This window comes from Python bivittatus, unplaced genomic scaffold (genome assembly GCF_059951505.1).
Source record: "Python bivittatus isolate LINGU-HERP-01145 unplaced genomic scaffold, Pbiv_v1 ctg000350_np1212, whole genome shotgun sequence".
NCBI classification, from domain to species: domain Eukaryota; kingdom Metazoa; phylum Chordata; class Lepidosauria; order Squamata; family Pythonidae; genus Python; species Python bivittatus.
Genome location: NW_028277074.1, coordinates 34,492,823 through 34,509,976, shown reverse-complemented (window position 1 = coordinate 34,509,976; position 17,154 = coordinate 34,492,823). Strand labels below are relative to the sequence as shown.

The 17,154-nt window shown below is 36.5% G+C and overlaps 1 protein-coding gene across 2 annotated transcripts in view; it reads left to right on the top strand.

Moving 5' to 3' along the window:
• The window catches only part of GLRA2 (glycine receptor alpha 2), a 127,105-nt gene that overhangs the window by 11,291 nt on the left and 98,660 nt on the right, over positions 1-17,154 (top strand). Inside the window, exon 3 of one of the 2 annotated variants that reach the window (XM_088144432.1) lies at positions 11,591-11,658. In XM_088144432.1, the coding sequence (XP_088000558.1) occupies positions 11,591-11,658 (68 nt within the window). Of the gene's footprint in view, positions 1-11,422; positions 11,491-11,590; positions 11,659-17,154 lie in introns of both variants that reach the window. The other variant, XM_088144431.1, reaches the window with a different exon arrangement.

Genomic DNA, 17,154 nt, shown 5'->3' with positions numbered 1-17,154 from the left:
TATATTTATTTTAAAATTCAGATGTACTAAGATTGCATCAATGATGTTAACATGATTATTTCCTATGTATTTAATAATTTTCCATTAACATGCTATGCCAACTTTTGGAATGGCCTTTTGGTACAGGGCCACATAGGCCCTTTGGGGCTCAAGCTGAACTGTCTGCTGTAGTACATGGTGCCGCATGAGTGTGGCCTTGATCTTCTCACATGCTCATATGGTACCTTTCCAGATCTTATTAGGTAATATGGCATCATTGGTGATTTTTTGGTGTCAGCACCATTAGTCCTACATGCTTATTGGGGTCTCTTTTAGTTTAGATGTTGAAGAAATAGGATTCTAGTTTAGATGTTGAAGAAATAGGATTCTACTAGGAATCTCCTATGTATTTTCAAGCAGCGATGTACATTACAGCTAAACCAAGATGTACACATATATGAAATTCACTAACTTTTCCATTTTTGAATGAGAAATGTTGAAACTCCTATTTTTGAAAACAATTTTAATAACAGTTTTCATAACTAAATGCTTTTGATTTGCTGGCATTCTTTCAAAGACTTCAAACCCAAAAATATTAGCTGTTAGCTGCCAAACACTACATATAATTGCATGTCACTGATCAAATATTTTTAGGCAAAATCTGCCATAAAATATCTAAAGAGGAATTACATATACGAGTTGAGCCTAATTCAGTGGTTGATAGTGAGGTGAGATTCAGCAGTGTCTTACAGTTATGCAGACACAGTGAAATCATCCCAGAGTTCTTTGCAATAAACCGGAGTTACATGGCATCAACCTGGAATTTTGTGATTTAGAAATCATTCTAAAGATGGAAGGTTTTAAATTATCTGCGATATGCCACTGCATATTAATACTGTCAAATATTAAATATAACCATTTTATTTATTTGTTTATTTACAATATTTCTATCATGCTATTTCCCATTGCTGAAAATTCAGAAGTAGATTTTTGATGTCAAACTACTGAAATCCAACATCAAATAGTGGAAAATGCAAAGATTTGCTTTTGGGAAAATTTTCCAAACATTAAAAGAATATTAGAGCAAGGGTGGTTCTGGGTGCTCCTCCAGGTGCTTTAGGATTAGGGCCAAATACATAGCAGTCCAAGCAAGTACAGCTGATGGAGTTAGAGCCAATAACTGCAAGACTATAAATGTTCAACCCCCAATTCGGAGATATTTGAGTTCACAAACAAAAATTAAGAGCATTCATTACATTTTTCCATGTACCATATAACATGTTTTGGTTCTTTTAATATAAAAAGCTATAACCACCAATTGGATAAAAATAAGAATCCTTTCTAATAGTTCCTACCACAACTGTTTGTTCACATTTCATTAAATTTTAACAATATTCTAACTACCAATAATGTTGTTCTGTATATTTATTTGGCATTACAGATCTGTAGCAGTAAACACTGTAATGAACTAAACTGAACACACACACACACACAAACAAATGTGTGTCTCCTCAGGAAAACACACAAATTACTTGAAGACATCCTAAGTTTAAAAAACAATTCACAGCCTTTTTCTTGACTCCTGTGGTACATCAGTATTAAAATTAGGCAAAGCTTCTTTAAAACTTCCCCTTTCTTTAATGAAGACTGGTTGTTCTGGAGTGAATATTCCAGCCTTTTACTTGCTTATTGTTTGTACTTCTTGAGAGCACAAAATAAATAAAGCTGGATCAAGACAATTATGCAACTTAGATCATAAAACAGAAATTCTAAGTATTGATTGGTATAAGATCTTAGCTCACCCTCCTTTTTATCTTAGTAAAAATGATCACAATTGTGCATTTGTTTTACAAAGCAAGATTCAAGACATATGGATTGAATTTCAGATTAAAGGAAAACAACTAATAGCAGAGAATCTTCCCTAATTTCTAGATATATAAATTCAGAAGTCATATCATGCTCTCCTTTAGGACAATATATAAAACAGTAAAATCTTCTCCAGGCTGGTGTCCAGAATTTCAAACCTCCACAGTCTTTGTCCATCCTGCTTGGAATCTGGCAGCTGTATTGCCAGCACATCTCCTGGTCATCAGATTGGAGGTAGGTGATATAACTTGGAACCTATGCAAGCATGAGAGTAAATTCTCAAGCAATTGCTAAAAATTCTAGCAGCACTTACCAAAACAATCACCACATTCAGATTAAACTTAGAATCCCCTTTCCAGCCCCCTCCTTTGTAAAAGAGAAGACCAACTAGGGTTTCGTTGCCATATATGATATTTATAGAGGCACAACATTTAAAAGGACTCCCTGCTAGACTTATTCTTCCCTCTAATAAATATTACTAATCGGAATTGTGGGAGGCTTGTTCCTTGGATTAACTTCCCATCCAGACTACTACATGGGAAATAAGACATCTCACTGAAGTTCTCAATTTTCCTTTTCCAACTGGGAATCAGCATACTGTGGTTATTGAGCATGCTCAGTTTGCAACATCTTCTGTACGTGCTCCTTTGGGGAGGGGGAACATTTTTATACCTATTTCTGTTGGCCACATTGTTTCCCTCCAAATGCAGAAACTTTCCTTTGTCTCTTATATTTTGGCTACAATTCTTTTCACACTACCTGAAATCCCAAAGTATTGAAATGGTAAGGATATTGTCTTAGATGGATTCCTCTTGGTTGATATTTGCATAAAGCTCTTGCTTAACTAAAGCTAAGATTGATTATTGGCTTATCCAATACAGTGAGAACTGGAAGGCAAATACTGAATGGGTATATATTTATTAGCAAAATACCCATTCATTTCTACTGAATTAGGATGCCATACTGTATTAAGAATTGGCAAAAGTGTATCAGTTAAATACAGTTGGGTTTGGTTATTTGCTACTGATGAGTGCTTTGCCACTATGTTAATGTTTACTATATGTCTGTAGTAGTGCAGTTGAAGTAATACACAATACTAAAGCAGCTTGTGCCCCCCATAAAAGATTCTCTTGTGGTTCCTTTGAAAATCACTGTGGCTGATTAATGCCCACATGTCTTCACCCTGGGTTCCATTCCATAATGGAATACCATTAGACAGAGTATTACCAAATATGTATTAGGACACAACCATATGATAAAGATGATGGGCTATATGATAATATGATACCTTCAATGGAAAGCCAAGACAAAGACTCAGGAACAGAAGCAAGCACTAAAAGGGAATGGCTAGATATAATGCTGTATTCTAGGCCTGTTTAAGAGGGTCATCTTTGTTCCTGAAGAATTGCCCAGAGGCTTTATGTTTGTGTGGTAGGCAGAAACACAATAAAAGGATCTCTCCCTATATCTGTATTGCAACTTTGGGGAAGGGGCATAGTTCAGTATAAACATACCTGTCTAAAATGCTGGAGAGCTGTCAATATAGACAGTTGTTGAACTGAACTGATTGATGATCCAATTCATTAGAAAGCAGCTTTGTATAGATGCTGTTCCACTTGCAAAGTTTCTGCTTCCCATGCAGTTCTGTAATGGACAAAATGTTAGTCAGCAGAAGAAATAAGGCTCATTTTTTGTCTCCTAGATCACCCATTAGATCAATCTTTGACCAGAGAATAAGGCAATTTGTCTTACTCTATTTAGGCAAGCCTCAGACAGGAATAGGCACCAGATTTAGGGATGATTCAGATAAATTCAGAAGATGTCTACATTCTAGATCTGATGACAGTGATTGTTTTGCTTGATTTGATTTATATCCTGTATGTATTTTGTACAGTTCAAGGTATTGTACATAATGTTCCCACTTCCTCCTTTCCTCACCACAACAATCCTGTGAGGTGAGTGGGTTGAGAGGAAGTGACTGGTTCAAAGCCATCCAGTGCCTACTAGAACTCACAGCCTCATGGTTTCCACTCCAGCACCTTAATTACTCCATTAAATTGCTTGCTCACATGCTCCTGGTTTCCTGCAAGTTCAGGGAATAGGAATATGATATATTTGCAAAAACATTGAGATAGAATGAATTTTCCATCTGTCTCTATCATCAGGGAGAAAACTAGGCTAGCTCAATTTCTGCGGACATGTTAGCAAGAATGTGGGTGTGGATACACTTCCCTGTCTGTAGTCTTCCATTATTCGGTCCTGGGACAATTGTACCATGTAAATCTTCATGCAATAATATGCAAATTGCTCTTATGCATGAGTATGTTTATAAGTAAACAGCACTATTATCTTTCCTCGCTTCAGCTACTGACACGTCCCCCAGACATTTTGGATAAATAAGGCTATCCTATATATAGTGTCATCCTTGCCATAGTGACAGGGCTATTATTTCATGTTCCAGTATGACAGTGTGCCCCATGTTGGTCCTTCTGATGAAGGAGGACATGCTACTTGAAACTTCCTCTTAGTTAATTATGAGTGAGCTACTGTTTGGGCACTAAGGATCATAGTTATGAAAAAGAATATTGTCTGATTATAATTCATCTCTTGGCACCATGTCATTCTCATGCTGGACCAATGAATTTAAAACTGGATAATAAACATATTGGACTAGGTCATTTATTTTTAATTTACCTGACAATAGTTTTATATACAGTATATACTGTAATGACATATGTCCTTTATCTTCTGAAAGAACATTTTCTCCCCTGCACTCAAGCCTAATTGCTTAGACATTGGAAAGTTTTGTATAGAAGGAATAGATTACATAAACTACTCACCAGTAAGAAAAAAGAGAGCATTAAATATCAAGAAAACAATAGCATGAAAGTAAAAACAGTTGTAAAATGGAAACAGCCATTTAATGTGCCATGAGAGGTGGTTTGCAAAGCAGTTGATGGAAACAGAGGTACCCATTTCACTTTGTGTATTGTTTTAAACACTGCTCTTTACTTTGAAAAAGGCTTTGATTAAGACATTCACAGGGCTGACAATGCCTGTTCAAATGGTGGGGAAGCAGCACATGGGATGTTCTTCAGCAGGCACAAGCAAGGTATAGCCTGTTTTGAGTGATCTTTCACCCACCTTTTTTAGGGAAGAACGATGACACAGATTAGACCTATCAGTTTTAGAGCCTTGCACATAAATTGATATCTGTGGTGGAAGACCGAAGATCTGCTGATACCCAACAAATGATCTCTATTGGGTGTCCGATGCTACACTGCTTTAGTAACATATAGAGACCTTCTCCAGTTTGAAAGCCAGTTTGGACGTAGAAGCTAAAGTGCTAGAAACCAGGAGGTTGTGAGTTCTAGGCGTTCTCTCTTGGGCATGAAATGTGGCTGGGTGAGTTTGGGCTGGTCATTCTCTCTCAGCCCAACTCAACTCACAGGGTTGTTGCTTTGAGAAAATAGGAGGCAGGAGCATTAGTATGTTGAAATGATCAAAAATAAAGGTGGGTCAAAAATCAGTTCCATAAATAAATATCACCTCTTATGTACGTGACTGGTTAAGATTAAAAGTTGATGTGACAGTAGGGTTCAGAAATGACATCATAAAGAAGACTGATTTGGTACATTGAATATTTTCTTTCTTCTGGCTATTCCACTCATGGGAAGGTCCCTACTTTGTTAAAAAGCCTCTCCTTTAATTTGCTACTGCTACTACTAACTTGGTCCAAAAGTAACATAATTGTGTCAGCTGTATTTTAACTGTGGAGTAAGTCTTGTTTGCATCTTTGAAACCCGGACATCTGAGCTGTGAGGAATTAATGTCTTCCCACCAAGTAAATCTAAATATTTCATTTATCCTCAGCCTAATCTTTAAGGTGAGGAAAATTCTGCATCTGCAGATTCTGAGCAAAATGCTGTGCCCAAATTTACTTTGCAATTTCTCAGATGCTTTGTTCCCTTGAGCAATATTATTAGTGTGGTTGAGAATTTATTTTGAATGTCTTTTACTTGCTGTGTTTGAGCTTATCTGAGATTTAACTAAAGCATGGAGAGCCACCAGAGAGAAGTGTACAATGAAGTACAAGAGATTTACATGCATCTCTTCACCAGCTTGTAGCTAAATAAGTACAAAAATACCTCACTCTGCTCATGAGAATTTTATTAAAATTTCTTTTCTACTTTGAAAGGATTTGGGGGAAAAAAGCCTCTTTCATCACAGTGAATGAAAACTGGAAAAAAACTGATACAGTTTTTGCTTACCTGGTTTCAATTCCAAAGGTTCCAGTGGAGCTTTTGGCTGGTTGCTCCTTCCTATTTTGTTCAGGAATACAAATAAAATTGTTCGATACTATAGGCAGGGCTTCAAGGGGAATCCTATCTATGACATAAGCCAGCTTACAGAACTGTGTGTGTTTAATTACTTTTTAATCAACATTTTTTGAACCTTAATTGTGCCATTTGTTTTGTGGGCTGCCCAGAGAAACTGTAATGAAGCTATGCAAATTTAAAAACTTCATCAAAGTAAAACTGTCTGGGCACCAAGGAAACTAGGTTTCTGTGACCTGTTCAGGTCAAAAAAGTCAAGATGGCAACTGCAACCACACAATGAAACTGCCATCTTGACTTTTTTGACCTCACTCCACATATGCTTCTATGGTATTACTGTGGCAACAGATGTAACTCCACATCCCTGCCATTTTGCTAACTTAATTTTTTTAAAAAAAAAATCTGATTAGGAGAGCTCCCTAATATGTTATCTAAATCCCCAAATGCTCGTGTTGCCTTTTTAAAAAAATTTTTAAAGTCTGGGGATGGATGAATGAGTGAATCAATGAAATTATTTCCATTCCATTTATAGTAAAGTTTGCAAAGTTTAATAAGTGCTTCAAAACACATAAACACACATATAGCCGGATAGAATTCTCTGCATTAGCTAAAAACCATGAACCCAGCTTGAAAAAAATCATATTGTTTATATACTAATGCAGTGCATCAGAAAGAAAAGATGACGGCCCTAATTCGCCACCATAAACGTGGCTGAAGACATTCGAAGATATACTTTTAAGAGCTCTTTGCTTGGATGAATGAATCTGTCACTTCTCTTTTCTCCCACTCAAATTGTTTCTGGCCCAGGAATACCAACCAGACATGATGTTCACCTTTCTCAAGTGGTATCAATCAAAAGCATCTCATCCCTCAACAAGGCCCAGAATTGAGTGGGTTAGTAGCTATCTACACTTTTAACTCGGGAGCGCTCTCTTACTTTTTAAAAATATGTTTTACTATGGCAACAGATTATATGTCAAGCAAGGCTACAATGGCAATAAACCTTCTCATGCTTGCATGAATGCAGAATAATATTGAGCTGTGGCAATGAGAACACAACATGAGGTCTCGGGACATATGTAGGCCTCAAAGCTTTGACCCTTCAAAGTTGCCTCCAAATTGTGTGGTTCAAGTAATTATGAGATATACACATTAATTGTAATTTATATTTAATTTAAACATAAAACTAAATCAAAGTTTGGGTTTTTTTTCCCTGACCCTACTTATTTCTTTAGCCCAGATCTGCCTACTTGCAAAGATCAAGTGTAACTCAAAGATTTTCAGCCCACAAGTGTGGTATGCCCCTGGCTTATTGGCCCTGGTCTGGAACTGACTCTAGTATATAAGATACAATCTGAATCTTGATAACAAAAAGAATGGATCTTTCTGAAAATATTATGGTTCTTGCTCTTACTTTATAGAAAATGCAGAAAGCTTCCCAGTATTTAGAATGTAGGTATTATTCTTTCAGGTTTGAAAACTTGAATTCAAATTTTGCTTGTTGCTGCAGAGAAGGGAGAAAATCTCAAGGATGATGCTTCCCAAATATATAATTAAATCATGGTGTCATGCAGAGATGTTAGTTTGAATGACTGGTTAGGCTGACATCGATAGAAGCTGATTATAGGTGTCAGGCTTGTAGTCCATATAAGAAAACAGGAAGAATAACAGCAGAGCACAAGGCAAGACATTTTAGAGTGTGTCAGAAGTATTAAGTGTCATAACGCTTACGCTTATTTGACCACAGCATTTTTATTCCTTTTGTGTATCATAACATCTGGGTTGACTTTATTAATATAGTTTATATCCATATTTTGCCATACCTGAATAAGACTCAAGAGCCACAGTACAATAAGTCATAATTAAACAATTTAAATTAAATGGCAGTGCTCCTTTTTTAAAAAAATGTGTTTAACGGACAAGCATAAGTAGAAAATTGTAATCCTGTTATGTGAAAAGTTCTCAGATGCTACGACATTGTGTAAAGTTTGGAATTTTGTGCAGGAAAAAAAATCTTTCCAACATTATGTCTAGTCATGTTCCTTTTCCTCAGCCAGAGATCCTAGTTGCAGCTCTTTTTCCTTGTGGGCCATGATTTCATGTTAAAGAACAGGCTTTGATCTGGAAGCCTCTCCTCCAGTCTTCTCCAGGGACTGTTCTCGCCTTGCTTATTGATCTCTTGGAAGCACCTGAGTTACGAAATTTAGAGTGGAATAGATGTGCTCTATAGTAAGGCTGTGCTTGTTTGTTTTGGTTTTTAAAAAAAATCAAAATATAGAATTACCAAAAAAAAAAAAAAAATCAAATTAGGAAAATATATAAATAGGAGAAGGAAAGAGAGCCAGGGCACCAAGGAATGGTGCAGGCAAGTAGCCTGGAATTGTAGAGATGGTGCCAGAAGAGAGAAAACTTGAGAGTTGAAATGAGTGAAAAAGGCACAGAGTAATGAAAATGGCTTTCTACAACATGTTCAGAATAAAAGCATCGGGATACCAATTGTTTGTTGAATAGCTCAAAATGCTAATAGGTAATAAAGAAAAGGTAAAGCTACTCAACTCCTATTTTGGTTCCGTCTTTTCCAAACAAAAAATAAGCATTCCACCAGGAAATTGTAATGAACAGGCAAGAATTGAAACGTGACCCTGATATAAAGATCTTTGTGGAATACCTCGTTATTTGAATGAGTTTAAATTTACAAGATGAGATGAATTGCATCCTAGGGTACTGAAGGAAGTAGGTTATAGTCTGGCTGCATCTTTATGTGCATCTGAGAAATTCCAGAAAACAGGTTAAGTGCTAGCTTACTGGGGGAACAGCAAATGTTCTTAGGGTTAGGGTTCTCATCTTCAAAAAGAGGAAAAAGGAAAATTCAGCCAACTACAAACCAAACAGTCTGACTTCAGTACCTGGGAAGATTTGAATGCAGATCATAAAGTGATGGATTTGTAAGCACCTTGAATACAATGCAGTAATTCCCAGAAATCTACATAAATTTGTCAAGAACAAATAATGCCAGGTTAGTCTTAATCTTATTTTTTTGATTAGGTAATTTCTTCTATTTTGATTCCCAAAGCATTTGACAAAATATCACATGACCTTATTGGCAAACTAGTTAAGAGTGGTTTGAATGGCATGACAATTAAGCGGAAACATAGATGTGTCAAGAATCACACTCAAAGAGTATTCATTAACAATTTCTCTTCACATTTTAGAGAGGTATTGAAGGATGTGTCAGAAATTCAGTCCTGAGCCCTCTATTGTTCAATATTTTAAATAATAACAATAGAAGAAGAAGAGGAAATACTTGGCAAATTTGCAAATGAGATAAAAATGGGTTGTCATTATTTTCTTTAAAAGTTTTATATAATATTAAGCTGTGACAAAAATATCATTTTCCCAGAACTGCACTGGGACTAAGTAAGGATTGTTTGATTATGTGCCATCAAGTTGCTTTTGACTCCTAGTGACCATATAGATAGATTTTCTCCATGACAATCTATTCCTAACTGGTCTTTCAGGTCTTCCAACAGTTTACCCATCGCCACTGTAACGGAGTCCATCCACCTTGCTGCTGGTTGTCCTCTTCTATTTTCTCCCACTTTTCCCAGCATTAGAACCTTCTCCAGAGACCTAGATCTTCAAATAATGTGTCTGAAGTAGGATAATTTGAGTCTCCTTTTTTGGTATTGGACGGGAGTATGTATACACGTCCTAATATTTTCAGTTGAACCCATCTCCAGTCCAAATTTTAATTGGCAGTTGAACAAATGAATTAATTGATTGTTTAATTAAATTGTCAGTGGCTTTTTCTCCTTGACTTGGCAACTGTAGGTTTATTTGAAAATATTATTAAATATGTAATACTACAGTAATAGGTACAGAAAAAGGATGAGAGCAGAACAGTTTGCATTGCTCAATTAGTATTGCTCTGAGAATACAACTGTTTGAACTGAATTTCATTGGAAACAATTCGCATTCTGACAAACTAGTGCTCCTCCAACTCAGTGATCATCTGCTCATTTGATTATTGCTGGTTATTATGTGTAGTGCTGTTGTAATATTATCGTTAAAGTTTGCATTGTGAATCAGGAGCTCCCATTCTAGTGTCATTTCTGCTTTGGATGTCTTAATTTGCCTTACTTGAATTTGAAAACACTTGGTTTCATCTCTTTTTCCTTTGTGCATTTATTCAGTAGAGAGATAATATTGGCTTACCTTTTTGTGTTGCTTATAGGATTATATATCTGTAGTGCTTTGCAGTATAATGCATATTTGCGCATAGCATATATGATCTAAATGCCAAGTATGAACAATACCTCCCAATACCTTAATCTGAAAAAGCAAATAAAATAAAGCATTTCGTTTATTATCTAGTTCACTGGAAAAAGTCCATTGTCTTTTCACACCTAATTACAGTCTGTGGGTCAGCATATGAATTATATATATAATTATAAATTGAAATAGATACACATTTTATGAGAATGGAAAAGATTGTGGCCATGTGATCTGATGCCTGCTTAACTGCTGTCAAGTTCCTAGCTGCAGTTAGATACCACCCTTATTATCCCCTTTACATCTTTGCTGTCTTTAAAATGAACATGAACCCAACAACTCTTCTTGCAGAGGACTGTTGTCCCCAAAATTACCTGTCACCACAGCTGGTTACAGGACACAGTCTTGTTTTAAGGTTGTTTGATTAACACAATGGATGCCAGGAATCATTGTTCTATAACAAATGATGGCTAGATCCCCACATTCACCCAAGAAAAATATCAGAAGCCAGTTTAGCTCAGTCATTCTATGGGGCTTTCTCCTCAGAATTCATTTCTCCTCCTTCTACCCTGATCTAAGGCTGACAAGGGGAAATGTGTAGCAAAACAAAACATCTAAATAATCTAGTCTGTTTTTTATACTATTTATCAGAGATGAGAACTCCAGACTATAGTACTTTTACACATAGATTCCTCTGCAGGGAATCCTACAGTTGTCTCAGATTACAATGACTATTTGTGCTACAAGATAATTTTTGTTGCATTTGTCATTAACCCATAAATTGAATTAGTAATGTTCACTGCAGTGGGGGTGGAGGGATTATAAAAAATTGATCCGGGTTAATATCATTTGTTGTTGTGTCTCACATTTTGCTTAATTTCAGCAGCCACTGCTCCTGATTGCTTAGATGCTGGTGGAGAAGAACTTTTCTATGATATATATTGCAACATTTTTATTGCATTTCACAGGTCCTCCAGTAAACGTTACTTGCAATATTTTTATCAACAGTTTTGGATCAGTCACAGAAACCACAATGGTAAGTGCGGCAATGCCACCGCCACTGAAACACCTATCCTTGATATATGTCATAAACACAAACTGTCATTTTTTTTTTCTATTTATTATTCAACTTGCAGGTCCTCCTGTAAATGTTACCTGCAACATATTTATCAACAGCTTTGGTTCAATAGCTGAAACTACAATGGTGAGTGAGGATGACCATTGAAGCCATCTTGAGAAGGAGAGGCATGTGCTGTTGATCTGAGATCTCCTGCATGTGGAGGTCTCAGATGTGAGGGTGACCAACAGTGTATACTATTGTCTTTCAGGCAAATCTAAACAGTTATTTTCAGGGGGAAAACTTGTGAGGTGATTTCCCCCCCCCCCCTTCCCTGGCATTCAAATTACAGCAATAAATTAAAGTATGGTGAGCCTACACAAATATCAGTTTTACAAGGCAGAATAAAAATGTAATAAACAAACAACATTTCATGAAGATCAAAATGAGCCAATTGAGGCAGTTGTCTTTCTTATATTCCCTACTGGTAAGGCAGGCCCCATGGCTTTAACTCTGCATGAAGAATGGGGCAAATAATAGTTTTTGCTTACATCGACAATGGCCAACTGTTTCGGCAACTGTATCACAAATCAACCCAGAATATAGGAGAACACTATTAGTTACCTATTGGGCTCTTCCATCTACTGAGGTATGTTTTTACCTCTTAGTTTAGTGGGATGGACTACGATAGCAGCATCTTATGGGAGAAACAACTGAGGGTGCAGGGTAAACCTGACGCATTAGGGCTGTCCTGCTTTTACTCACATACAACTGGTGAGAAATGCAACATTGTTTATTCAAGTTAGACCATTTGTGACTTGAATCTTATGGAGATAAAGTGTCAACTTTATTCCTTTGGGAGGAAAATGCCATGAAAGTCACTCAAAAATCTAGACTCCAAAGCAAGGGGAGCATATACTGAAACAGCAGTGTTAGAAACAAGGCCAAGAGGTTGCTTCCAGCCCACATTCAGTGGCTGATTAACAAGATGATATGGAAGCTGGCAGTTTTACTTTTCTTTCCTTTTCTTTCTCACATATATTATAGCCACATAGGCAGAATATGCAGAAATAATAGAAGATAGACTCCTTCTTCAAATCCATCTGTACTTCACGTCATCATGGATCTTTATTAATTTTTTGCTCTGTTTGAGAAAAGAAAAATAAAATTGGGACATGGAATGGCAGTCCATTTAGCATTTTAGCCCATTTAGCACAAAACCAGCTCCTCTGATAATGTGCCACCATATACCCTGGTAAGTCTGTAACTGGGAAAGAGGATTATGAGATGGTTTGTGTTACAGGAACAGAGCTTCTATGTGCCCAGAATGGAGACAAATCTGAGATATTCTCATGTGTCTCTGAAAAGCAGCAGTCATCCTTCAGCTCACATTTCTTAAAAAGAAAAACAATAGTGTTGTCCCTCTAATATTCCATGGCAATGATAAGTCCAGCCCCGTGTTAGCTTTTTTTTTTTTTTTTTAATGGATCATATTATTTAAATTCAACCACACCTTGGAATTCACAAATTAGCCACACTGTTATATTTAATACACCAAGCATGAGTCTGAGAGCAGGTTCAGCTAAATATAATACGTTACAGATCATGTTCTTCAATTAGTGTGTGAGATTAGCTCCTGCTTTTAAGGGCTAGATTAAGCAGCATTTCGGGGTTTTTTTTTAAAAATACTTTTAGGATTTTTGCCACTCTGGGACAAAAGCAGAACACTTCTCTACATTTTACATGTCATCCCCTGATGACATCAGCAGTCTGCAGCTTTGTACTTAGCAAGCGTGTGCTTACAGTGTTGCATTCTGCCCTGTTTTCATACTTTACCATACAACCCTATGCAGAAAACCAGTTGGAACAAAGATCCTTTTTGCCTGAATTCTCCAATCCTTCTCAGAAAAGATATGTTGATATCCTTAATTTCTAAGTAAGGAAAGATTCTGTTAGGAAAGTCCTAGTCTTTACAAGATGGCATTCAATGATGATATTTGCACGAACTAATGCTGATTGCATTAATCAGACTCCTCCATTGCATTTTATTGTTTCTATAATATATTAATGTGCATCTATTGTGGGTTTATTACTGCTTTTCAGCTAACAAAAAAAGAGCTAAATAGTGGAGTAGCTTCAAACAAAAACTATCGGCTGCCTCATTTGCTAAATCATTGTATACCTGCTGACAGTGTCAAAGGAGATCTATGCTGTTCAGATGTCTGTTGCTGACTTTCTTAAAGCTGAGATCTCACAAAAGAATATCTTTGAAACAGATTGAAGGAATGCTCGTAAAGACAGACATCAGCTACTACTCATCCGCTTTGCTTTATAAAGTCAATCTAATGATATGATAAGCAGTGTTGTGATATAATGAAATGCTGACTTTTCTGGGACTTCCAGAAGTTGTTCTGCTGAATATCCATCAATATTTGCCTAGGTGTTTGAATGTGGCTGGATGTTTATGACAACCTAAATGAAGTTAAAGTGGGAAGTGAATGTCAAATTGAAGGTTACTCATTGTGTGTTGATATAAACCCACTTCTTAATATGGAATTCTGTTTCTGGCAAGAAAAAAAATCCCCCCCACCTCGAAACTTCCTTTTTGACTCTCACTTTCATCTGAGATGGGTTTAAAAAATATAAATGTATGTGACTTTAAAAGCTTAAATTGCTCATTATCTGCAATTTTAAGTTTAAAAAATCTTTCTGTTTCTAAAGTTATTACCTTGAAATTTCAGAAATTGGGCTTGTTATATATTTATATATACATTCACATTTTGAATTAATGCACCCGGCTTTTTTTGTGGCATTTTCATTTTCATCCCTGCCTTTTTGTTCTCACTCCAAATGCTTGGCAAGATGACAAGTATTTCCACATTTTTGTGTCACTATTTTTTATGTTAAGGATTTTTTTTTTGAGGCACAAAGCCAAGATTTGTTAGATCGACAGCTATTAAAATAACATGCTGCTACATTTTAACACAGTGCCAGGACTGAGCATTTCCAAAGATACCAAAATTATAAATCAATATCTTATACAGCTTTAAGAGGTTATATCTATCTGGCTTTAAGCATTTTATATATGTATGTATGCATGTTGTCAAGGAGTTCAGGAGTTCAGCTTACTTTATCTCATTTCTTTTAAAAGTCTTCTTTTACTGGTATAATAATTTGCCAGGCAGATATTCCAAAATAATTAAATAATGTTGCCATTTAATTTAACACCTTGTAAAACATCCTTGCTTTGGACACACACACACGCAAATACACACACAGATATATATTCTATTTTAAGCACATTAAGTAGATTTGCTACCAGAAAATATAGTATCTAAGTATATAATCTTACTCTCTAAGTAAATAGACTATATTCTTAGTCTTAGATACTAGAGCATCTAGCAGGAGAGTACCTTATATGATAAAGTATAATCCTCAAACCATATAAGTCCAGTGATCCTTCTAATTGTACCCTTTTAATTCTTTCCCCACACTCCTAGTCCACTGTGTGAGAGAGAAGAGTTGGGATCCCCTTTCTACCATATGTCTGAAAGCATGTCCCATGTGTCAGTGTTGAAAATCCATAGTTGGGAGCTGGTTATACTTGTGAAAACGCTCCATGTGCTTTAGGATATTAATGGTATATGAAAACCTCTGTATGAAGTGCTGACTCCCTTATTACATAGATCCAAGCTTGATATATGGAGGATGATAGGATTTGGCAAGGGCTGAACATCCACAATGGGAGATGGCTGTACTTGGGAAGACTTCTTGCTTGCTTTCGAATGCTGATTGCCTATGTTTGTAGTTGCATGGAGACCAATAAACAAATGGCTCTTGCACAGTAGACTTTTTAGTTCCAGTGACTGGCCAACCTGGCCATCAGGAGCCTGACAGTAGGCACAGGGAAAGGTAGCACGTTCTTTTTCTTTCCCCAAATAATGGGTAACACGTGAGAAGGACTATTTATAGAAGGGTTATGCCAAAGTGCACACTTGGTTAATCTGGGGCTTTTGTGGGTGTTTGAAAAAGGTACTCCTGACTTGTGAATATAGCAAGGGTACCTACAGAAAATCCCTTTTCAGCCCAACTTTGTCAGGTTGTGTCAATGTTCACCCTCCAGTCTGTTATTTAGGAGAGGAGGAAAGAGTGTAATTTGCAGGAATGGCATTTAAGATCTACACACATTGTGGTTGGTGGTTCTAATAAATAAATATAAATAAATAAAGGCTAATAAAATTTTTAAATGCTTAAGATTGCAATCCCGCTTATGTGAGAGTAAGCTCCCATGAATTAGACATGAGAACCATATGTAAGACTATATGCTATTAATTTCAATGATTTTCTAAATATGTTCTCAGTGATTAAAAATGATTCTCTTTTAAAGCTACTTCTAGAACCTCCCTTTTCTGTTTGCCTGAGACAAATTTGATCACCCAGGTTAAAACTTGATGTGTCTACTGCTAAGCATAAATGCCAGACAACAGTGAGAATAATTAATATAGAATTTTATGTATGAAACATCCAGTCATTGTTCCACTTTCTCCAGTGGAAAGCATCCTTGCTGAGGATGGATTTCATTTAATGCCACCCTAAAAAAATAAAACGTCAGGGCTTCGTGATATCTGTTTGACTCAAGTAGTTATCTGCGATTTTAACCCCCATAAATTTCAGTGTTTAACCATCCCTGGATTATGCCCACATTATGCTGACATATTGCCTGTGATATATTCAGGAAGATCTAGACAGAGCCTTGTCCCAAAAAGCTTTTCACCCAAGCTCTACCAGATGCTATGATGGTTTCAGCTTGTACATAAGTTTATTCTTAGGAACTGCTGGGATAACAAAACAATCTTTACTCACATTTCATTTTAGGATTTTGCAAATTGTTGAAGGTTAAAACATTTGGGGAAGAGATTTTACAATCAGCAAAGAATATGATGGCCCAGAAAATTCTATTTTGCGCTGTATTCAGTCTGATTCCATGTCTGTTAAAGAACATTAGATGCAGTATATTCAGGCCTTTATTTTAACCCTGTTTTTCATACCACAGTCCACTAACATCTGCTATGGCAGAAATGATATTAAAGTGTGGAATGTGGCTCTGCTGGAAAAATTAATCTCAATGATTAAAAATGAATTTGAGCAATTTAAATTAAAGAGATAATCTGGGTATATTTAATTTCTTTTCACTTCATTTTTCCCACCATCCATCAAGTACTCCAACATCTTCCTTTCAAGAAATGTTTGGATTTTATACACACAGACACATACATATATTCAATCCGTGTATGTGTGTGTGTGTGTGTGTGTGTGTATATGTGTGTGTGTGTGTGTGTGTGTATAAAATAATCCCCTCTCCTCCCTATGGGTGGTATGTGTCTTCCTCAATCTCAAGTCATCTACCAGAGGCCTGGGAGTTTGAGGGTTCTGTACAGTATCTTAGCTGTTCCTATCACTGCACTCTTCTGTACAGAGTCCTCTGATGTTGTTCCTGGGATCTGTGGAGCCAATCTCCCAGCTTAGGAGTCCTACCCCTGAGTGCTTCTACCACCAAAGTGGGACCACTTTGGCTTTTACTTTCCACATCCTCTCTAGTTCCTTCTTCAGACCCAGGTACTTCTCTAGCTTCTCATACTCCAT